Source organism: Struthio camelus, chromosome 13, assembly GCF_040807025.1.
Source record: "Struthio camelus isolate bStrCam1 chromosome 13, bStrCam1.hap1, whole genome shotgun sequence".
In the NCBI taxonomy this organism is placed as follows: domain Eukaryota; kingdom Metazoa; phylum Chordata; class Aves; order Struthioniformes; family Struthionidae; genus Struthio; species Struthio camelus.
The window spans coordinates 5,809,064-5,832,310 of record NC_090954.1 but is presented as its reverse complement, the minus strand read 5'-3'; the positions used below and the strand labels follow the sequence as shown (position 1 = coordinate 5,832,310).

At 44.4% G+C, this 23,247-nt stretch overlaps 1 protein-coding gene across 1 annotated transcript; it reads right to left on the bottom strand.

Annotated features, from left to right (window-relative positions):
• Positions 1-100: 100 nt before the first annotated feature.
• On the bottom strand, positions 101-21,352 carry MYOT (myotilin). Its single transcript, XM_009670182.2, has 14 exons — positions 21,290-21,352; positions 20,590-20,731; positions 20,041-20,064; positions 19,403-19,522; positions 18,734-18,989; positions 11,337-11,939; positions 9,062-9,212; positions 6,491-6,592; positions 4,382-4,431; positions 3,679-3,811; positions 2,366-2,573; positions 1,736-1,901; positions 1,062-1,195; positions 101-618 (listed from the first exon to the last, which is right to left on the bottom strand). Exons 1-14 carry the CDS (start codon positions 21,350-21,352, stop codon positions 446-448), a joined length of 2,325 nt encoding a protein of 774 aa, XP_009668477.2. The 3' UTR covers positions 101-445.
• Between the last annotated feature and the right edge of the window lie 1,895 nt (positions 21,353-23,247).

Here is a 23,247-nt window from a genome sequence, read left to right as displayed (position 1 = left end):
AATAAGGAAGAGTCGCAGCCTATACTGGATATTTAAAATTTTATTTGTCTTTGACAAATTCTCATAAAAACACTCTAATCTATTTGGTTTTAGTATTCAGGCAGTACAGAGTTCTGATATTATCAAGAGTGATATTAGAGAAGCAGTACAAACCAATCTACTTTAGCATGTAACCAAGTACAGGTGTAACTAAAACCACCTATAAAAACTAACTGCCCTGCTTTCTTGGGCTTTACGGTTAAAATACAATACTCAGTAAATGGTTACATTCACCACCCCATATAAATAAAATCTAACATGGTAAAATTGGAACAGCAGAATGTGCAAGAGTCAAAGTAAAAATATATGGATAGGTATTTTGCTAGTTAAATGGTGATTGCTCTAACTGCATCTATATTGTAAGTCTCTCTCGTAGGTGCAAGTGAGTTTTCCCCTTCATTTCCAGTTAAAGTTCATCACTTTCATACAGTCCAGACTGCTCAGCCAAACGCTGAAACTCTCCTTCTGGTGAGAAAGCTTGTTTCACATCCAGTCCTCTACCATTGAGTGCCAAATACTTGCTGAAAGTTGGTCGAACCCGCAATTGCTTAGGGGCTGGAACTGGTTTTTTTGCGTGTGCTGCAAGAGAGAGGGGGGAAAAAAGTGTCTTTCAGTGTTTTCCTAGGCTCCCTCGACATAGCAGATAAAAAGCAAATGGGTTGCTATGTAAAACAGCAAACCCCTTGGACAAATTTAACAGGTAAGCCCCGTATCCCACTAACTGGAGACTGATGGGAAGGACCACATTCATCCTACTTCTTGGTATCAAGCAAACTGCAGACTTTAAATAGCGCAGACAGCAGATGCAGATAGACAATGTACAAAGGACACCACACATTATCTTGGCACAGAACAAATGCAGTATCTTCCTGGACTAGTTACTTTTTGTCTACATCAGTATCTCGGGAAAGAAATCTACCCAGGAGTTTAACCTCATGAAGTTAATCTTCAGGGTCTGTTCCGAATACAAAGGCAAGTGGCTGCTTAAGTTGCAGTCTGAGGTATTGTGATGTGGTACTTACTTGCAACCTCCAGTCTGGCATGGCATGTGGCCACACCTGCTCCATTAACAGCAGATACTGTATACCAACCAGCATCTTTCTTGTCTGCATTATGAATCAGGAGGCAAATCCTTCCAGTATTGTCATGCAACAAGCTGGAAAATTAAAAGGGTTTACGTATAAGTACTTGGAGAAGGAAGGAGAGAAGACAAAGACAGCGAAGTCAGAGAGGCAGCCTACGTGCTGAGGAGTTGAGAAAGCTCTAGAACAATTTTTGCAGGGCACTGCAAATCCTTTAGATATAAACACTGCATTGCCGTGTTGTGAGATTACCACTAGTTCACATTGTGGTAGCGTTCCAGTGGCATCAAAGCCCTCCTGTAGCGCCTGCTGCCTCAGAGCACGATGAATATGTTGCACGTTTCAGTCCTACAGCCTTGCTTACCCATGGGCACTGTGGTTGCCGCTAGCCTTCAGAGTGGCATCTGGTCACAGAGTTTTTCTTTCTGTGCTCTCAAACGAGACTCTGAGCATTGCGTCTGTCCAACACAGGGGCCTGTTTGTCATGTGTAGTAAACGAGGGGCATACCTAGCCAGGGGCTGCTGCTTTTAGAAACCAGCTCATTCAAATTTGACTTAACACACACTGGTTATTGTTTTCTAACACACCAACGGCCAACTTATTAGTAGGATACCTTATTCGGTCTGTATTATATTGTACCATTTCATTGTTTCTTTTCCAGTAAATCCGGGGTGTTGGTATGGCAGAGATCTGGCATTCAAGTCTGGCTGTATCTCCTTCAAAAACTTTTTTGCTTTGTGGTTTGAAGATGAAAGTTGGAGGAGTATGATGCTCTTTTGCTAAAGAGGAAAGATGAGAAAGAATTATAAGTAGTATTGAATGTCAATAGCAAGCTTTGTTTTTAAGCTTTTTAGAAGTGTACATTTAGGAGGACACATGTCTCAGAGTAATTCCATAGCCTATAGGCAGTTCCCATGAGCACCAGGATATAACAGGCACACAGTCCCCTTTAGGAAGAGAGTGGATCAACATATTCCATCAATATTAAATTTGAGTGACCCCCTAATTCTGGACAGGACGCCTAGATATCCCAAGACAAGTGTTTTGAAGAAATATTGAGACCTAAATATATGTACTAGAATAGGCTTGGAAAAGGTAAAGCATTTGTTATAATTTGAGCCTGAATAGGTGGAGATCCACCTCTGCTTCCCAGTTGTTTTAATGTCCCAAACACAGAGAAAGGCATTAGACTACAGACACGTTCCACGGCTTGCTGGGTAATTATTAGTGCTCTGTGTCTTACCAATTACTTCCACTTTTACTGCGAAAGAAGCTTCCCCTGCGCGGTTGACAGCCACACATTCATATGTCCCTGCATCAGATGATTTGACTGCTTCAAAAATAAATGAGTGGAATCCTTTTTCCGACACTATCATTTTATGGAACTGATCTTGATGAACCATCCTTCCGTTCAGATACCACATCACATCTGGAGTTGGCAGCCCACTAACCTGTAAAGGAGAGGAAAGAAGTGAAGAGTTAAACCGCTTTAACGTAAGCTCTTCAATGCTATAGGGAGTTTGATGCCATTAGATGATGGAATCATGCCCCTACAGCGGAAATTTACAGTCTTGTCTGGTTTTGACTATTAAGGTGGTGCTGAGCAGAGAGGAAGGCTCATGGAGTCCTCTAGACAAGCCAGAGAGGTGAGCTTTAGCTACAAGACAGTGGATGCTGTTCCTGCAAACCCTTGGCATTCCCATCCTGCTGGCTAGTTTTGATTTAATCTCACAGGACTAACACTGTCAGCAGTGAAAACATCACTGTCCATTTTGTTTGGATAATATGTGTAAATAAGCTGTATGCTGCAGACATCCTCCATATTGCCAAAACATTCAGAAGTTAAACAATTTGCAGCAAAATGGCTGAAGGTCATGCCAAAGGCGGGCAAGCATCTGTGTGAGGAAAGGGCTTGGAAGTCACCTTGGGTGGGACTAGGAAAAAGCAAACCACAGTCACTATTAGGAAATATTCCTTGCAATAAAGTTGCATGTGTGCAAGACCTAGGTTCTGTCTCACCCTAAAGTTGGTACAGTTGTCATGCAGTTTTCAGGCCATTCAGGTGTTTTGTTTGCTTGCAACTAGTGCATTGCCTTGCAAGGTTATCTGCCACAGCAAGAACACACTTACAGCCCCCAGGACTGATTAAAGGCAGGCAGTCCTCACGGACACACGGCTCCATTCCATCAAAGTCCATGGGAGCCTCAGTGCAAAGCACTAAGTCACCTGCCTAAATGCTTTGCTGAAGCAGGGCCTTGATATTCATTCTTCCTAAAGACGACTCTGGAGTCTTCTGTGGTGGTACATATTTACCACGACTTAGCTTTAACCGTACTCGTATGCATCTAATCCCACTTACATTTTCCAAAGGAAGATATTGAGAAATTAACCCCTTTCTCTATTACCTGGTTCACATGGCCTAGAGAGACCGGGCACTATCTACTGTTAGGCTGTTAGTGCTCTGGTTTATTAAAATCCATATACACTGCAGCACAGAGACCTGGATGCTGCACACACCCCAGAGTTAGTGGGGCTGAACTAAAAGGCTGGCATTACTTTAAAGTCGAGCCTGCAGAAGCGCCCCTCCTCAATAATTACGTCTTCAGGCACTTGTGTAAAACGTGGTTGAAAAAATTTTTCCTGGATTGAGTCGTGTCCACGTTCGTCTCCTCTTGAGGACGGTCTGCTCCTAAAAAAAGCACACAATACCAGGTGCATTAGTTGTGCAAAAGTTACCACAGCACAAATCATACTGATTGCAGCCAGAATACCGCAGCAGTCCTAAGCATCCAGTACAGTTCTGTTTTGTTTTTCAGCTCTTAGGTTAGGCATGAATTTTGATCAACCATTTGTCTCGCTCAAGTTGTTTGATTCAATATAGGAGCATCACATATGAAGAGTGATCTTTGGCCTAATATCCCAAAGAATTTGTAAGAATAACATAAGCTGTGTTTCATCATGGTCTAAGGTCTGTAGTTACTCTGTACATTGTTGGAACTTGGTTTGAGTAGAGATGTGCTAGCATCTAGAGTATGAAGCATATTTGCCCTGGGTATATGGAGTCTTTACACCTTTAACCTTATGCTTAGAATTGACTGGATTAAGATCACAGTTGAACCACCTACAAACGGTAACGTTTTAGTTGAAAAGAAGTTAGTAATTCATTTTAGAAAAAAATGAATAAAAAGCAGAATAACATTTGCTAGAAATATTTGAAATAAGGTATTAAGGAGTAGCTCAGCGCAAGTTTATGCATTACCTTACGTGTGTTGTAGGAACCTGCAACCTGATGTTTTCTGTATTCTGGTGCTTGGAAAGAAAAAGAGTGTAAGTTAATTTATCTTTCGAGAACTGAACAGAAAACCATTCTAGGATAGTAAACTGACTACTGCTTAAAAGCAAACTGAATGCTTCAGAAGTCATTGGGACAAGGTGTAAAGACATTTGCATCGGGAGCTAATATACTTGGTCTTCACCCTAGATTTTTGGCCATGCCAGTAACAAGTACTATTAATAGTATGGGACAACTTCTCATCACTCTGCGCAGGTGATAGGTGCAGTAATTGCCTTTGGCACACAAGGCTTTTGGCAAGCCGGTAACCTTTGTTAGAGGGGAATACTGGCAGTATCTAAAATGAGAGCTGAGTACGGAGTGTCCTTCCCTACTGCAGGAATAGAAGTGGAATCGCTGGCAAGAACACTGTATTGTGCCTGCTTAAATATGGTACCAGGAGCAATGAACACATGTTGAGCTGGAAAATATTTTTCCTGCTAGATCATAGCCCCCAGCTAAGCTTACTCACAACTCCACAATCACATGAGAGGATCTTTTAAAGTACCCCGGATTGATTCCTGCTAGGAATTTAGATGTTTGGAGAATACAAGTAGAGTTTATTACCAGGGACTCATTTTAGCAGTGGAATCAGATAGAGTAAATGCTGCATGGAAATTTCTAGGGTATTTGCATTAAGCCGTTATGATACTTGGTTCTGTGCTCTGTAGCCCAGTCCTGTGGAACACTTAAGCCTGGGTTTGAACTTCAAGCATAGAGGCAATCTTCAAATTCAGCAGAAGTGACACAATAAAGGTTTTGCTGGACTAAGTTCAAAGCAGAGTTTCAAAGGCAGTTGCTTTCATCTGCTCGTTAAGACAAGTATTGTGTAATTGCTCTTTGTCTTGTGAAGTGATACTGTAGAGATGAAGTTGCTGATGATAATTCTAGTGCTCTGTTATGAAGACTGACTGTACAGTAAGTTATTGAGGAATCAGGAGGCTGAATGAGTCACTGATAGCAACATTTAAGAATAAGACTGTACAATGCAAACAAGCTCTCCCAAACGTAAGCCAATCTCTCCTTCCACTCTTTATGGAGCATTGCACATCCCTGAAAAGGCGTTAATCATCCCGTTTTGGCTGAACAGTTCCTTGCTCTCTGTGGAAGATGAGGTCTCCCTTGCTCTGTGACATCCATAGTGTTCCCTGCTTGCCTGTTGTTGACATCAGGCCATCATTGATGGGAAGAAACAGTTTCATTACAACTCAAACTGTGTGTTCCTCCCTTGCTGTGATCTTAAGTGTCTCTTGCACTGAGGAGAGCTTTGCTAACTGCATTTTGAAAGGTGTATGACAGCCTGCTGGTTCCCTCTACCTGCATGCAGCAGGCGGGATGCTTTCTTTGGTAACACAGGTATCCAGTGCCGCATCACAGACGTGTTTCCATTAACTTTGATGTGCCAAAGAAAGCTTTTAACTAGCCTGTTCTGAATAACCAATGAAGGATGCAAGTCCCCAATTAAAATGTTTTTCAACATGCCAGTAGTAATATATCCGTGGCTATCAGCATGTGGGTCACTAAAATAACTGCTTTGTCTTCCCTTAATGATTGCAGCCTCCTTGAAAGGATAAAACCCAACCAAACCCACTCCAAGGTCCTGACCTCTTATGGTCAGTCACTTATTCCAAACAGTGACAGGTGTAAATCCCGTTGCCCTGGCCAAGCGTGAGCTCAGGCTGCTGGAGAGCGTGTACCTGTGTCCCTTGCTGTGCTCCTCTCTGCCTGCTGCAGGCAGGGTATAGTGTGCTGTGTAGCAGCTGTTGTAATTCCTGCCTGGAGAGGTCATTCTTACAGATCACAGCCCAGTAAGAGGATGCAAGTACTGCTACTACTTACTGAGTGCGCAAACTCCCCCCCTAGAACACCCTCAAAATCCAGCTATACAGAGCTCTGCTAGTGAAAGCTGTCCCCTTCCCTTTCCTCTGAGTCTGCACTGGCACCAAGGAAACCCCATCTCGCCTCCCCACTGCAGTATCAGCTGCTTGCAACGCAATCGCTGGGAAATCACTGTTCTAGGGACAGGTTCCCGTTTACCTGTGCGTTCTGCGTGCTTTCTTCACTCTGTGCTTCCAACACAGATGCAGCATTTTCTGGTCCGAGCAGCCTGCGAGCCATTCTTTCTTCATAAGTTAATCGCTTAAAGCGGAACGGAGAGGAAGTCTAGTTAGAAGTCCATTTACTATTTCAGTTCATCTCGTGAGCACATTAATATGCCCCAGGTTCAGGGCGTTGTCATTGAAAGCAGTGGCTGAATAGAAACACAACATCTGATCCAGAGGGTTTGCTGTCCGTGATGCCTACTGGAGTCAGCCTCAATATATACACCACTGCAACGCACAAAGATTAAACTGCCTGTTCATCAAAGCCTTTCTAATACCATCTGTGGCCTTCCACGCCTCCTCTTTCTGCACTGGGATTATTTATGGGTAACTGATGGCATCATCGCAGAAGCCAGAGTAAGTCCCAGAGTACCTTTCTGTTAGCACTGGGAAAACTTTCCAAGTCATTCAGCTGTGGATTTACTTCAGGAACTAAAGGCTTGATGGGTGCTAATGATGGCCTCTTCTCCCGGCAAGAGCCACGAGCCACACCAGAGGCAGACACAGCCAGGTGGGAGTGCATGGTGTGCGCCGGGGTAATGAGGAAGGGCAGCCCATACCTCTGAAAGCACAAGCAAAGTTTATGCCAGACCTACAGCTGCCATATTAAATGCTGTGTGCTGCCTTGAGAGGAGGCAAGAATGCGTTCAGTCATGTAACGATCAGGTTCTTACTGTATGGATGCAGCACACAGGGATAAATATGAAGAGCGTTAAATTCAAGCTCTATTAGTTTTGTTACTTTAGAAGAGACTGAGCACATTAGTCCTGTGAGCACCAGCACGCCGGAAACTTTGCTTCCCACAAGTTTCTCTTGGGTTTGGAATTTGTGAAGTGAGGACAAGCTGCAGCTGAATTTCTCCTGTGTCTGGGGCATATATGCCGTTGCTCCTTTGTAGAAAAAGGCCTGTGGAGTCTTGTGGGACTTTTCTTTAGAAGAGAGCAAGAGACTTTTTTGCAAAACCTGTGGGAACTTAATATCCCTGAGATCATGACTGTTGTATCGAGTGTGGCTGAGACTGGCCAATAGGTTCAGACGTTGTTGGAGGACAGGGGAAGGGGACACAGAACAGTGAGTGCATAAGCCTTATTTTTAGCCTGGCTTCCTATGAGAAGAAAAGCTGGCTTGCGGTGGCAAGCTTTATTAAAGCAGCTAGGACATTCCAGTTAGGGACACGCTAACTCAGAGCTGACCTAGTATTTTGTTTTTCTTCAATATTTAAATTGTGTCATATGTATGACACAAGCCTGTTCCTACTGAAGGTAATTGCAAAAGTCCTTTCTACTTCAGCGGAAAGAGTGCTGAACCTGTAAATACTGGGCTTTTAACAGTCTGCCTCCAACCAGCAGGACGGTTCCTGCGTTAGAGAGCTGCTTGCTCTAGCTGAGAATGAGACCTTCTTATAGGAGATAGCCTTTAAGATAAAAGCTCAGGTGTTTTCCTTGATTTGTTTTTGTTTCTATAAAGAGAAATCAAAGAGCTTTACCACATGTGATGCTTGCTGCAACAGGTCTCCAAACATTGGTGCTTCTCCCAGTTTGTAAGTATTCAGGGAGTGGTTTATGAAACCCTAGCACTGGGAATCAGGGTGACAGCATGCCTGGAGAACCCTGAAGCAGTCCTATTGGGTTTTTAAGTTGTCTATGGATGTGACATTCAGCAAGATGTGCAGCAGAAAGTGCAAGTTTGTGCCACCTTTCTAAATACTTACCTTTCTCTGGATATACAGATTCCTTAATCCAGACCCTGGCCTTATTAATTTGACTGCACAGTTTCAAGAACAGCCTGAACAGTGTGTGCTGGCCAAGAGGGCAGGATGAGAGGGAAAGACAGTAGCAGCTCAGCCATCCTGCTGCATCAGATGGCTTTCAGGAGTCAGTGCTGCTCTTACTGAAGTCAGTAAGAGCTGCAGACAGTCAGCTGCTGCAGACAGTCAGCTGCCGCAGTAGCTGCCTACAGATAGATTTACAGCTACTGTCTCTCCTGCCACGCATTCAGGCCAGCTTTCATCATGCCCTAACAATACGCTGCTCCTTTACTGGGAAGGAGCCTCTCTCATGGTTGAGCTGGGCCCAAAACCTACCTCAGCAGCACAGGCATTTGCATTCTAATAGCAAAAATAACTATGAATAAGGATGCTGGGCGCTGAAGCAGTTGAATTTAAATCTTTCAGAAACCACACCTTTCACACTAGCCCTGAGCCTAGACCAAAAAATGGCTGCTGGAAGACTTTTTACAATTTCTAATGGAAAAAATTCTGCCCCCTCACACAAAAAATTATGTAGTCATAAATGGTTCAAAGAACCCTCACTGGGCCCTGTCTAGGTACTAAGTAAGGGTGTTTGGGAAGTGGTCTGCCATCCACTTGTTCCTGGACTTTCTTTTGCTTCCTGCTCAGTTGGAAGGCTCCAGCCTCTGGGGCACTAGAGCTAGCCTCTAGCAAATCCCTGTGTGCACTAACAAGAGTCAGAGCAAACCAGTCCTTTAATCAGCAAGTTTTCCTTACCTGGTTGCCGTTCTGCAGAAGGTTGTCTTTGCATCGAAGTTTCCTTTCCAAGTCCTGAATGAGGGCCTCTTTTGTTCCTCTAATCTCGTGGTCTGATGTCTTCTGCATAGACTTGATACTAGCTTGTTTGTTATACATCGGTTTTGAGTACCTACTCAGACAAGAAGAGAAAGGCATTTTTGTAGGCTTTCTTGGCTATTTACTACAGCTTCATAGAATACACGCGAAAACGTGAACCTGCCACCTAGACACCGTGGCTCAAATGAACCTGTAAGGCACTGGGGAGATACATGAGGTAGATGTTACAATCAGGGGTCAAAATCCTCAGGGGGAAGCATCATGGTCTAACCAAGTCATTGAGTGTCCCTATTGTGACAACACTGTCACAATAGCCTGCTGTGGGCAGCATCCCTAAATCTTGGTGTGGCCCCTGTCCTGGGTCTGATGCATGCAGTAGGGCTAGCAGTGTTTTGAAGGAGCCACTAACTCCATTGAGCCTTGCGAGTTTGTCAAGGAGCAACTTCTCCCTCAAAAACTGCATTTCTCTATATTTCAGTTGTTAAAAATGCCTCGGGTGCGGCACCTCCACAGGAGGTTCACAAATGAGTTGATTAGTGTGAATAAAGAGCTTATAGTTGTTTTCTTCTTCTGTGCACCAAAAAGTTAGTTGATGCAGCATTTCTGTTCAGATGTTAACTAGCCACGCTTACCCAAGCTAGGCTGGGTCTCTAGGAGCCCATGTAATCCATAATCAAGGGACACAGTGAAATCTTGGCTGTGGTAGTAAGTTAGGTGGTATACTTGATTCTGAAAGGCGTTAGGGAAAGAGGAGCATCCTTCAAAATGACTTGTGAAGGTCTACCAGAGGTCACAGCTCTTTGCTGACAATATCTAACCCGATTTTTTTAAATGCAGTCAGGCCTTGTAGGCTGTGATTGTATCAGGCAGTTATTTCTGTTCCAAATCCTCTTCCTTCTGTAGCTTGGGAGTTTGTTCTGCTGACTAGAATAGGGCAGAAGAGCTATAATGCTGGTATGTATCCCCAGCACTGGTTGGATTTATAACTTGCTCAAGGCCAACAGGTTAAGTCTCACGTTCCTGTTTGCCCATTTGTAAAATGATTAGGAAAATCCTTGACTCGCACGATGTTGCCTTTAGTTATTCAGAGAGACTTAGGCGAAAGGCATAGTGAGGCATCAAAGCTCTTTGCTGTGAAAACAAACAGCCCTACACTACACACACAAAACTCAGTAGTTATTCCAGATGCGTGCCTAACCCACATATACTGTCTTGCTGCATCAGCAGTACTTTTAAGAAACACTACTCAGTGTCACAGCTAACCCACTTGGTATCACCACAGTGCTGTGGCTTTAAAAAAAAAAAAAAAAAAAGCAAAAGCTAGAAACAGTCAGATTTCCTGAATACAAACTGACATTTAAACCAAAGTTTATATCCAAGTCAGCATGAACCCCTCCTACCCCCAGCACCTTCCTAATATCTCCAGTTGAGTGTTACCTGCATTGACTTTCCCCAGGACCTCCAGCTAATATTAGCAGGAACAGAAGGTGGTGAGAAGGCAAGACCCAGCTCCCTTTGAGATCTCACTGACCTTGAGAGATATTTGGATTGCAGCCCAAACGCAAAATGATATAATACATATCCAGGAAAGAATTTGATCTTTGGTCTGAAGGGGAAAAATTTCAAGTAATTGCCTTTTTGTTAGCATGTATGATTAATGAAAACTGTATTGTAGATAAGTTTAGAGGCCTATCATGATGTGGAGCCTGGAAATACTGCTGAGACTTGCTAGGAATCTTAACTGTGCTTATATGTGGGAAATACTTCTCCCCCCCCCCCCCCCCAATATAAGCCATGTTTGTTGACAGAAATTCATTTGAGATGAATGCCCATCTTCTGCCCTGGATACCCTTTACACAAGCAGGGTCCGCCCAATCAAACTGAACTGTTCAAAGCAACCCGAACAACAGACACACAGCAGCCAGTTACATCGCTGCTGTGTAGTTTAATTCCTGGTTTATAGCCCTCTATCCAACACAGACACCAAGAGCGAGCGTTCAGCCTCCTAACCTCATTCACTTTGCTCATGCAAAGTCCTGCCTTGAACATCAGAAGTTGAACAGAGTTGTTGCGTTAGCTTCATCAAAACCAATGTTCCCCTGGATGTTTGGATTTGGGTTGGTCAGTGCACGGCAGAGGCCAGGTCAGGCAAATCTAGTTCAAAGCAAGCGGGAGTTAGAAGCCTGTAGGTACTTACTGAGGATCCGCAGGAGAAGGAGCTTGGCTGTTATAATCAGGCTGTGAGGGTAGCACTGAGCACAGGAATGCTGCGGGGGGTTGGTTAGGCATGGATATAAGCCGGTGCCCAGATGATGAGCTAGCAGGAGACTGCGCAGACGCAGGTGTGACGGGATATGTGGATTCCTTAGGGGCGCTACAGGAAGGCGAGGAGAGCGTGATTGAAGAGCTCAGCGATGAGGAGGAAGAAAGTTTCTGCCCGCTAGGGTTACGAGGCTGTATTAGGATGGAGGACTGTTTGATTTGTCTACTTGACTCTGTAGAGGCTGCGGGTCCTGGAGGCTGCTGTTGCCCTTGACACACACTCTTAGCCTGGATAAAGTGTTTTGGACGTTCGTAGTTAAACAGGGTTGGTTGGTACATAGAGGAAACGGATGGGAAATTATGGACACTCATAGGAGAAGTTTCACAACTGTCCTGGGTTTTTGTTGGTGACAATTGGCTTTGGGTAGGTGGCTGGTAAAAATTAGATGGCAGGCCACAAAAGCTTTCCTGGCTGGGCTCCTGGATAGAGCGGAACCCTTGCCTTGCAGAATAGAGGCTGTCTTGGTGTGGATTTTCCCTTAAGGAAGACAATACAGATAAAATAAATTGTATGGCACAATTTGAATTGCAAAAATGCTGTTTTGTGAGCAGTCATTATCAGTCCAAAGAGCATGAAGTTCAGGCAATGGACAATTAAACCTTAAGCTTAAAATAGAGAGTTTCGGGGTTGATTAGAACTATTCCAGAACTAGATGAACATTTCTGATTACAGTAATAAGTCACCCGGCTGCAGTGTTCACCACTGGAAGAACCTAGTAAATGCTAAAAGAAATAGCAATTGGTTTACTGTGACAACCCGTCACCTGCCCAAGTCTACAGACAACCTTAGATAGTAGAGCGAAGCAAGGTAATTTGCCACATATCATTTTAATTAAAGATCTTTGGGGCCTGCAGTTTTGTACCCCTGTCAAAATACTAAATGTACTATTATGTGCAGAATTCACTATTTTTGCCAGGAAATCCACTACACTGTAGGGAAGCATGAAGCAGGTTCCACTTTCTTTTAAGCCTAAAACTAAATATTTGAAACCAATTTCTTCTGTAATAGTTTTTGGATTCAGAGCTTTTTATATCCAAATGAGATTAGGAGTTGGAATGCCAAGGACCATGCTTCTCTGTTTGAAGCGATTTGTGAGATTGGTTATTATGGCTAGTAACTGCCAGAATGATGCAGTCATAGGATGAAATAGCGTGAGCAGAGCTGCTTAGAGGTGCTGCATGTATTTTGCAGGTCAGTGATATCTAAACTGGGCCTCCCATCAGTTTACAAAAGAGGAAAGTTTAATTAAAGGGATCTGACTAAGTTTGTTAAAAAATGACAAACAACTTCAGCTCCAGGATAAATAAATAGCCCCTCACCAAGATAAGTGAAAAGCTACTAATGTAAATGAGAATATAAATCTACACAGTTACATGTGCTGGAAAAAATTGTAATCTTGTCCCACTGAGATCAGCTGTTTTGCTGCTATATATAAACCCAGTATATTGTATTCCTTCCATCGGAGAGCCCAAAGGAGGGTTCCATGAGGTCATAAATTCCCTTGGGGATCAGCTGAAGGCATCACTCCTCCTGTTTTAAAGATTCAGAGCCTTCATTTCCTACTTATCAGTATTAGCTAAAAATTAAGTAAACGGAAGTCTTCTAGTAAAACTCCCTAACTTTCCCCTTGTCATGTATTGAAATTTGAAGCCAGCTCAAATTTTTGGAGCGCATCCAAGCTATTTCTCATTCATTGGTGCAGAAAACTGCTTCAATCTTGTTTTTACGCTTTTTTTAATATCCCTGCCTGTATACAGATTCCTTTATTTTATCTACAGGCTATGAACAAAAGCTGCCCCTTACTTTGTTTTCTAGATAAACCCTCTGCCCTGCATTGTGAGGATTCACTTGTCACAGCGAGGAATCGCTTACGTTTCCCTCAAATCATCCCACCTTGATTTAGAGGAAAAAAACAAAATCCAAACAGACTGCTGACTTTACAAGCTGGAAAAGCACATGCAATAGTAGAAACATTTAACTTTTTAAAAATCACTGATTTTTTCCTTCTTTGCCTCCTGCACTACACTTACAACGCAGTACCTTAAAACATACACTTTCAAAGATGCCACGTTACCCAGTGCACTGCAATACTAGCTTGCTAATCAGATATGAAATAAAAGGTAACATGAAGAAAAAAACCTACACCTTACCTACAGCGTAGAAGTTGCCACCTGGGCTTTAACCAGTATTTTGAGAAGGGACCGTCATTCAGTGACACCAACTGTCATAGTAGTCCTCTGCATAGCATTTTAAGACCAGAGGCTTTAATGTGCTGCCAGCTAATGACACCCGCTGGACCTGCCTGTCCTCCTACCTACACCAGTGTCAGAATAAGAGTCTCCACCACCCAGCCCTCCCACCACCAGTTCATTTAAAGGCCAGAGCCTCTTTTTTTTTTTTTTTTTTTTTTTTTTTTTTTTTTTGCAGGTGCCTGTGGTCAGCAGATCATGCAGTGCAAGCAGCATCAATCCTGCTCCCCAGCAGCCTCTCAGCTGTGAGGCCTGAGGAGGAGCTGAGCCCCACCAGGTTACCCTGGGTTTTGGAGCAGGACCTTCCTGGTAGGGTGCAAGGCCAGGATAGGTGCCTGGAGCTGTGCCCTGGCCTGCTTGCTGGCCGTGGCAACAGACTGCCTCTCCATCCCAGCCACAGAAGGGTTTCAGTGCCTTTGCAGGCGTTTCTGGTGCTCCTGGCCTCAGCACAGGGGGTTTATAGCTCACCAGTGTGGTTTATTTGGGCCTGTTTCAAGCACAGTCTGCAGCTGAAGCTTTGTTTCTGAAATCCTGCGGTTTTGGCCTGTTGCTGTGCCCTGAGCTAGTTCCCCCCGCTTTGGGTTTGGGGCCAGAGCTCTCGAAGGGCAGGGAAACCTGGCCAGCCCCTACTGGTAGGGTGCTGCTGCCTTCCCAGCTGTGGTGGTGTCCCAGCACCGACGTGCACAGCAAGGGACCGGTGCCGCTGAAGTTAGTGGCGACCGCCAACCCCCGGGACGGGGCGGGTGGCAGCCTCTGAGGTGGCATCTCTCCTGGAAAGCCCTTGCCCTGGAGTTAAACCCCTGAGCACTTGGTGTGGTCCTCACCACCCCCATCCCTGGTCACCTCTCTATCAGGGAATGGCACTGAAGGACCATTTCATGTGCCCAAATGTGTCCATCTGTCTAAATCCTCTGTTAAGCATCTCGGGGAAATTTCTTCTTTCTTCATTCACTCTAACTGGCTGTAGCTAACTGCATCCGTAGCGAGAAAACTTGGAACTGCTTTCAAGGCTGTTTGCTTAAAGGCAATAGATACCTGAAAGTTAGATACAAGTCTCATTTAAATAATTAATCAGCAGCACACTCAGGGCCTCATCCCACGGCCATCTCCATCACTACCTGGGTCGATCTGCCCTGCTCCTGCGCTTTACTGTATTACAGTAACCTATACAATCAAAATCAGAGGCATCGCTCATGGTGGTGAAATTAAACAGGTGTGTAAGTGTCTGAAGAACCTGAGTCATAAATAGAATAACACTTACAAACAGACAACTATACTTATACTATACAGTAAAATATTGTTTGATAGCATTATATTATTTGTATGTATTATTATACATATTTACTTGCATTAAAAGATCCAGCTATACTGTTTTCACCAGGAGGGGAAGAGAGAGTGCTGGCAGATTAAGTGATTTGTATCCCTTCAGTACTTAATTATGTCTTAATTGAGCATTATACTGTTTTAACTGTCTTAATTATACTTTGCAAACTCTTACATATCATGCATACCATTGCTTAAACCCCCCCCAGCCCTGTGCATACAGCAGCTCCGACCGTGTGGGGCCTGCAGGTTTCTTCTCTCCCTTGACCGCACTGAGTCTGTCTGCACAGTGATCTTTAATAGTTAATCCACCTTTAATGCCTGCATTTAAACATCAGCCTGCCATTTGTGGACTAATTCTACAGAGCAGGCCTTAACTGAGCGCTAATTTATTTAAATTCCTCGCAGTGGACGTGATGATTAAGGGAGGAGGTGTGACCTTAGTTGTCTGGAGGGGCTGTTTGTTGTTCTTTAAGCAGAAAACACGGTAATAATTCACAGGGAGAGCTGCATACTAGAAAATATAAGCGAGGGTCACGGCAGCATGCTCGTTTGGGCTGTAGGAGGCTGTGAGCACGCTAAAGGTCAGGTTCTGCGCTCCGGCTCACGGGCTTCCCGTGGACTTCAATGAGAGCGCAGCAGGCTTCCTTCAGGACTGGAGGTGGCTGCGAGGCATCAGTTTAAAGACAGCTTTGTATATTTAAAAGGCTGGACATAATTAGGACTCCGCGTGTGAAAGGCAAGGAACAGGAAAAACACGAGATCCAAAAGGTAGGAAAAAAATTGGAAGAGTTAGAAGCTCAGCTGATAAAGGTAGAGGAATAAACCTCATAGCTTATGCTAGGGTAACTTAATAGTACTCTGGCCAGCACTGCTAAGTGTTAGAGCTTAGCTCTTCTGTACCGCTTCAGTCTTCTTTCTGTGAATGATGACGTAGCGCATCTGATCAGGTTCTCCTCTTTGCTTGAATCATATAGCAACAAATGGCTAGAAAAAGCTAAAGAATATTTCTTTTTTTGTTGAGTAATCTTAAATCTGCCCCCCAAAGACCTGGCAGTATACTTAGTGCCTTAAGCTTCCCCTTTTGCTTGTATTAAGTTGCTTTAATAAAGTTAATAATCAGTATAGAGTCTAGCATGGGCTGCTTTTTCTGCTTTTTTAAAAGAGTTGGAGAAGGAAAACAGTAAGCTGCAGATAGAATGGGCTCAAAAAGGAGTAGCTGGTAGCGGCAGTCTTGTAGACTTGCATTTGTAGCTTTTGTAGAGCGGCCGCTGCCAAGCAATAATTTGGAGAAGTATGAGTACAAGGACTTCATAGCTGTTCCCAGTAAAAGCTTTGTTCCAGCATCGTGTTCTTTGCTGGTATTTCTTTTTGCCTCAGTAATATGGTTGCAGCTGCACAGGCTACGTAATAGAGTTGCAGGACTAAATCTGTTACTGTACAGCTAATCATCAGAGATCTGACCTTGCAAATACTGGCGTGCCTCTTCCTTAATTTGAATTAACAGCAGCATTTACAATGTTAAGTCCGATAACGATAACGATATTCAAAGCACATGGTGACAAAGTTGTGTTTTTTTAAGGGCATTTAAATGCTTACAGGTGGATATTTCTAGAAATTCCAGTTTTCCCTCTTTACCTTGAGGCATGTAAATACCTTCCAAAATTGGGTTCAGCGTCGCTGTCAGCCAAAAGCATTCTACGCTACTAAACATTTTATATGAACCAGATTTTTAGAAGCTATTACATAGCTCATTTAGGGGTTATATCCCTTCATGTAGGATGCCAGATACTGCATATCAAACTAGCTGGGACTTTAAAAATAAACACCCAAACACATCTCACTGATACTGCTGCAGCAATAAAGTCAACAGCAAGTCTCATCTGCAAGAAAGCCTCCTTGCACGTTGCTTTGTAGAAAGGCCAAAGTACAGGCCTCATGCGGCCTCTGATAAATCTGGAGAGAGGGTGGAAAAACAGGTCCTATTCTACAACTATAGCTAGAAAATGTGTCCTGCTGCCTCCATGCCTTCCAAGAGGTTCCAGTTATGCTAGAGATTGTATAACAAACTTTTGTTTTTGGTCACCAGGTAGTTAAGAGCCTGCCTTGTTGGAAATAAGCCATGTGTAAAGATTACCAGCAACGTGATGCTGACATGCACTAGATACTCCCCAGCAAATTCAGCTGTATCTCTACGTGCCTGGGGCTGCAGTAGTTGAGCATGAGTTTACTTGAGTACAGTGAGGTATTTGTCTGCTGGGCTTGTGATATTTGAAGATGACAGCGCGTGTGCAGCTTCACTGCGGGTTACAAGCAAGCCCTCTGCAGCTTTACAGGACCGTAGCGTCCTCTGGTCCGTATTAGTCTGCTTTATGACTAGGAGTCAGCAAGCCAACTTCAGCCAGGGCTTTGACTCTGCAGTGGGATCTGCATCGGGTCCTGGCTGCTTTCACGGGCCCTTCCTGGATTTCATGGAAGGGCCTGGAGCAAAACTGACATCCTCCTTTGACAGATTTGCAGCTTATTGAAGCAAAATCTGTTTTTAGTCAGCTCTTCAATAAAAGTCTCCTGTGCACAGAGAAATCCACGTTGAAACGTGACCTCTCATGTGGCGAGCTTGGAGGAGGGTGTTCAGAATTGTTAAAATAACTGGTTTAATGAAAGTGGCTGAGTACATCCAAAAATAATCTATAACACACGGGACGCTTTCTGTCACGGACAACCATTTACACACAATGTAATAGTATCGCTGTAATGTCCCGCTGGCATTCAGCTGAGAGGGGAGGCACACGTCTGCCTTACAGTCACAAAAAGTACTGGGGAACTATAGTGCCGGGCTTGAAACCCCCAGGACCCCTGAACTGCCACTGTTTGAGACCTACATAGTGCCAACGAACTCCTGAAAAACACTGCAAAAATCTTGGGTGGAATTGCTAAGAAAACACAAACTCTAACTTGTTTTGTTTCTCTGGTGTAATTAAACAAGCTAAATAGCAATGCAGTAAGTAAATAGCTGCTTGAGAGTTACATTCGGGGCAGAAATTGGGTTGAGTCCTATTACGAGAGGTAATACTTTGTTCTTAAGGAAAATTTCCATCTGCTGAACAGGGCCTACCATGCCAGGGGACACTTCGCGCTGTACGCGGTGGGATCACCCGGTCGGTGCTTTTCCTCCACAGGGTGCTTTGCAGGTGCAATCTAAGCGCGCCATGCTTCCCACATCCCAACTTCTATAGCTGCTTGACAGAATAGGGGACGGAAACATGAAGCGATGCGTCTTGGGCAAGGCTATGGAGGAAATCGGTGGCAACAGAACTGTGATTTGAAATTTCCTAGATGCTGTGGTTTTTGTCTCATGCTCGACTGTGGCGTCGGGCATTTCCTGGTGGCTATGCGTGGCCGTGCTTTTAAAGCTGCTTACAGGTAGGCACTTCTGACAATACCGTTAGGCACTTACCTGAGCCTTTAGACAGTTCTGTACTTTGTCAGCTCTAGCCTGTGCTGTTCTGTAGCTCGGCTGGTGTAACAAGTTCCTATGACATCTAGGCAAACAGCTCAGGTTATTGCGTGTGCGTGTTTGCCCGGATAGGGTATGGGGCACGGGACCTTTGCTGTTGCGTTGCTGGGGTCGCTAGAAAGCTCATCCTCTAACTGTTGTTTAAAACCACTCTAGGGATGTGACTTTCCCCTTTGCCTTACCGCAGAGGTGAAGCCTGAGGTGAATTCTCATAAATGCCAGGAAAATCTTCGGTTTCGCTCTCGGAGTTCATCTGGCTGAAGTCGGTGGATCCTGCTCGCCGGCCTAGCCCTGGGGCCTCTTGCCGGGTGCCGTAGGGTGGCTGGCCAGCTGCGTCTCGCTCCATGGTGGCAGTTTGGCTGCCTCTAGGGAAAGTGGATTTGTTCGTGGTGGCCGGCACCGGGGCAGCACCTGCAAAGCTCTCCAGGTCTTTTGCTCCTGGGAACGGAATTGTGCACAAGTCAGTCGTTCGGTTCGCAGCTGGCTCCGAGCACGAGCTGGGCTAGTTGTGCGTTGTGATGAACAGGTGCCGATACTGACAGTGTATTGGGCTAAGCTGTGGGGCGAAGGGGCGAAGGTCTGGGGGGGAGACCCCTTGTGCGAGGGAACAGCAGCTCCACCTTGTCGCCCTTACGCTGACCCAGGGGGAAGCAAGGCCAGAAGCAGAAACGCAGAGCAACTTGCGTTCAACCCTGAGAAATACCCAAGCGGACTATGCTTTTGGGGCGTTTCTTTTTGGCTGAGCCTACACAAGTGTTTCTGTTTCACGAATACCTGCGACTCTGCCGGATACTGAGTGGCAGCAGAGGCTCCTGAGCTTGGTTGTTCAGCTCAGAGATCTGTGTGCTTACCTGGGGAGACAGAGAGACGTGCGCTAGATGCCGCTGATCCAAATTCATTTTCAGCAACACATTTAAATATCCCAGAGTCTTCTGGAAAAGCTTCTGTAATAACCAATGTGCAGACTTCCTCTGAAACGACAAATTGAGGCACGCTGTTGTACTGTAAGGGCCGAATGTTAGCCTGTAGGACCTGGTCCTTGCCGAAGGGACAGTTAATTGGTGATGGGGCTTGGTGGCCATAGGGCTTTTCAGAAAGAAGTGGTGTAAAGAGCATAGGAAGTCAAGGGATTTGGAAGGGGTGAAGATGAAGGAAGGATCTTTCTGCCTGTGACTTTAAGGAAAAAAACCCCGAAAATCCCACAGGTTAGTATGATTGATAAGTTTCCAGTGTCTCTCAGAATACAAGATGTTTTTCTTTGGCTGAATGTAAACAGGATAATTTGATTGTGTTACTAAATAAACCGGGGCCCTTCAGGAGCTTATGTCAAAACCAAGTACTTGAAAGCCGTTAGTCTGCTGCTGAACCCGTATCTTCTGGCCACCCTTTCAGTTTTATTGTTTTATCTTGGATGAGATGAGGGGAAAAAACTAAGCTTGGGGTAAACTAACTGATGGGATGTCTAACAAAAGATGTGTGATGTACTTACCAGGAGCTGCTGATGAGCAAGCCTCTGCTCAAAATAAGAGAGAGAATAATTAAATGCTTGTAAATGCCAAAACGGAAGAAAGACCTTCAGCCTTCACTCACCACCTCAGCTGTCACCCTTGTTGCAAAACAACCATCTCTCTGTGTTCATCAAGAGAAATACCGTCCCGCTAGGGTAAGTTCAGATTTGACCGAAACCTGATAGTACAAACCCCTCTCCCCTCTCCTCTGAGGTGATTCAGAAGATCGCTGAATTGATCATTAGTTACAGTATATTGTGACAGTGCCTTCGTGGCTCAGTGGTGCTTTCACTAATACCTAATGTCCTTGCAGTCCCTTCCCATCACGCCTGGTCTGCGCGCACATCCCCAGAGAAGGAAAGGACGGGCTCTATAGAGCGGTCTGCAACTGCAGATCATATGATACTTTTAAACCAACTTCTATCTCTATGAACATGTACTATGCTCTAATTTTCATAGTGGTTCTTGTTCCTGTCTTATCGCTATCCCGATAAAATTACTGTGCATCAGAGAGGCATGGCGATACCTACTTTTCCGCAGTATTCGGAAATCTGCAGAATCTATTATCGGGTCATATTCTCTGTACCAGTGAACCTGTAAGGTTGGCGTGGTGCGAATACGACATTCAAATACCACTAATTGACCCTTCGTAGCTCTGATGTTTTGTAGACCCTGGAGGAGGAGAAAATGGTGTAAAATGGCTGACATACGTAGTAATTGCTTAAATGGAGAAACACTTAGGCAATCAAACACCCTTTAGTGAATAAGATGATGGCATGACTCTTTTATTTTACTTAAAATAATTGATTTGATTCTAGATATATTTGAAGTGGGTTGAGAGTGAAGGGTTTTTTCGCCTGTAGACCAGCACTCATTGAAAGGCTTTAGCTTGCTCATGCATTCAAATCAAAACAAAAATGCAGAAAAAAAATCTAATTCTAGTGGATGACCAATAATGAGGGAGGCTACTGTGAGAGATTCCGCTTCAGCCTTTGTAGCAAACAAATGAGATGCATTCATGTGAGTGGTTCTGTTTCTCAGGATCATTTACCAATTAAGATACTAGTTTGATAGCCTTGCTAATGAAGTATGGTGATTTTTTGAAATGTAAATGAACCAGTGTTCCCACCCCCAGGGGTTTTCTAAAGGAAGAAGTCAAACTCAAAGTCTAATGCTAGGGGTTGAAGTCGCAGAAGAAGCGATGTCATTCAGCCAACCTTTGCTCGTTACCTTTGTAAACACAGGTGTGGTTCCATAGGAAGGCCCTGTCTGGCTCGTAGAGGGACTCTGCATCTATATAGCAAAGAAAAGTGATTTTATAGTTTGCATTTCTCACATGCATAAACCCAGCTGTGTTGCTGGCGCTTTACTTTGAAGCAGAGGAAGGCGCCAGAGTGTTTTATCTGCTGTTTGTGCACCAGCCTATCACGTACCCCAGGGAGAGTCTCCATTCAAGTGCTCCAAGAGAAAATGCCTTACTGGACTGTGAACAACAAATTAGCGGAGGAAGAGCTGATAACCTGTAAATGTTGTTGGTCCTATAGATCATAAAAGCCAATTCACTGCTCACATCTTGTCGTCTCTGTATACAGCTCAGTTTTGCCTTCCAGTAGTTGTCCCCTTCTACGGAAATTTCTGCCTGGGTTAGCTGGTTCCAGGTCTAGCTCTTCCTGGCTTGTGTGGTGCATGTGTAACCACAGTGAGGCTGATTGTAAGGAAACGAGAAGGAACTTTGGTGCTCTGTCCTGACATTCTTCTTAAAGCTTAATTGATGTAGAGATTAGAGTAAGGTCTTTGATTAATCGAGAATGGCAGTCTTAAGGCTATCAAATCTTTGCAGTGCAAGATATGTGCTTGCTCCCTGGCAAAGTGTTGATGTCCACTCTTACCCATCCCATTTAGCTTTTGGACTACCTGTCTTGCATGGAAATGTGCAACTGAAGTGCCCGGGTTTGTTTTGCTGTGGTCATGGTCTTTTCCATAATCTGTCTGTTCTCCAAAATGACCCAAGTTATCAGCTCTTTTCCTCCCAGCCTGAGTTAAGATGGAAGTCCGTTCCTAGATAGTTTGAGTTCCCCAGCTCTTGACCAAGTGACATGTTCAAAACCAACTATCTATCTGAAATGAATCTTTGGAGGAGGCTGGCAAATGGCTAAGTTGTGTGGCAGCTGCTCAATTACTTCTAGCCTTATTCCCCTGCTCCCTCAATTCTCTTAGCAATTCAGGCTGGAAAATGTCCCAAGCCAGAAAGCCCTTTTCCAGGAGAAAGAGTCCAAATCTTGATATTCATGATGATTCTTGCCTCTTGGTGACCTGCTGAAGATGTGCTCGAGCTGATCCTTACAAAATACTTCTAAATACTATAAATAATAATTTAAAAAATGTGAAACCTACTCTTTGAGGGTCAATAGATAACGGCTGAATTAAAGTGGTGTAACTCTGGTGGGCTGAGCGGCTGCTAGGGACTTCATTGGCTGAGGAACCAATGGTCAGCAAAACAGTGGTGGCTTTCCGCTTTTTCCTGGTGTGGGGGGAAAAATAAACATGGCAGGATGGAGACGGAGACTTCAGCAGGCTGAATGTACTTGACCCAACAGTGTTTGTACTTACTGTGACATTCCTCTGTCCCTGCCAGGATGCTGAGACTTTTGAGGAGGCTGAGCCTTCAGATTTACCCTATGAACCTGGAGACACAAACATAAATCAGTATGTTTAGAGCTACCTCCTTTTCCTTACAACACAGTGGTGTGTGCAAAAGAAAATAGTAGCATCCCTTGTAGCTGCGAGTGGGCTCAAGTCACCTCCAGGGCATGGGGACATTTACCTAAGAGCATTGATAGGGGCCTTTGTAAAGGACAGAAGTCACCTGTGAAAACTGGCTCCATGGCTGAATTAAGGTTCTTTTGCATTTTAATGGAAGAGTCTAAAGAAAAGCCTTGCTGCTTTAGCTAAAGTGAAAATGGTACCTCACAAAGCAAATACCGGATCCTTCACATGTAAGGATTCGTGCGTACCAGATAAACGTTAAAAAATAGTTATGGTGTCTCATTACATCACAGCAGTAATAAAAGGTTTGTTGGTTTCATCTGTGTTTCCCTCTTACTATGGCAAGAGGGATTGTTTCTGATGGAGTACTGCAGGTTGAAGAGCCGCCTCAGTGAAAGCAGCCGTGCAGGTCTCGATAAATA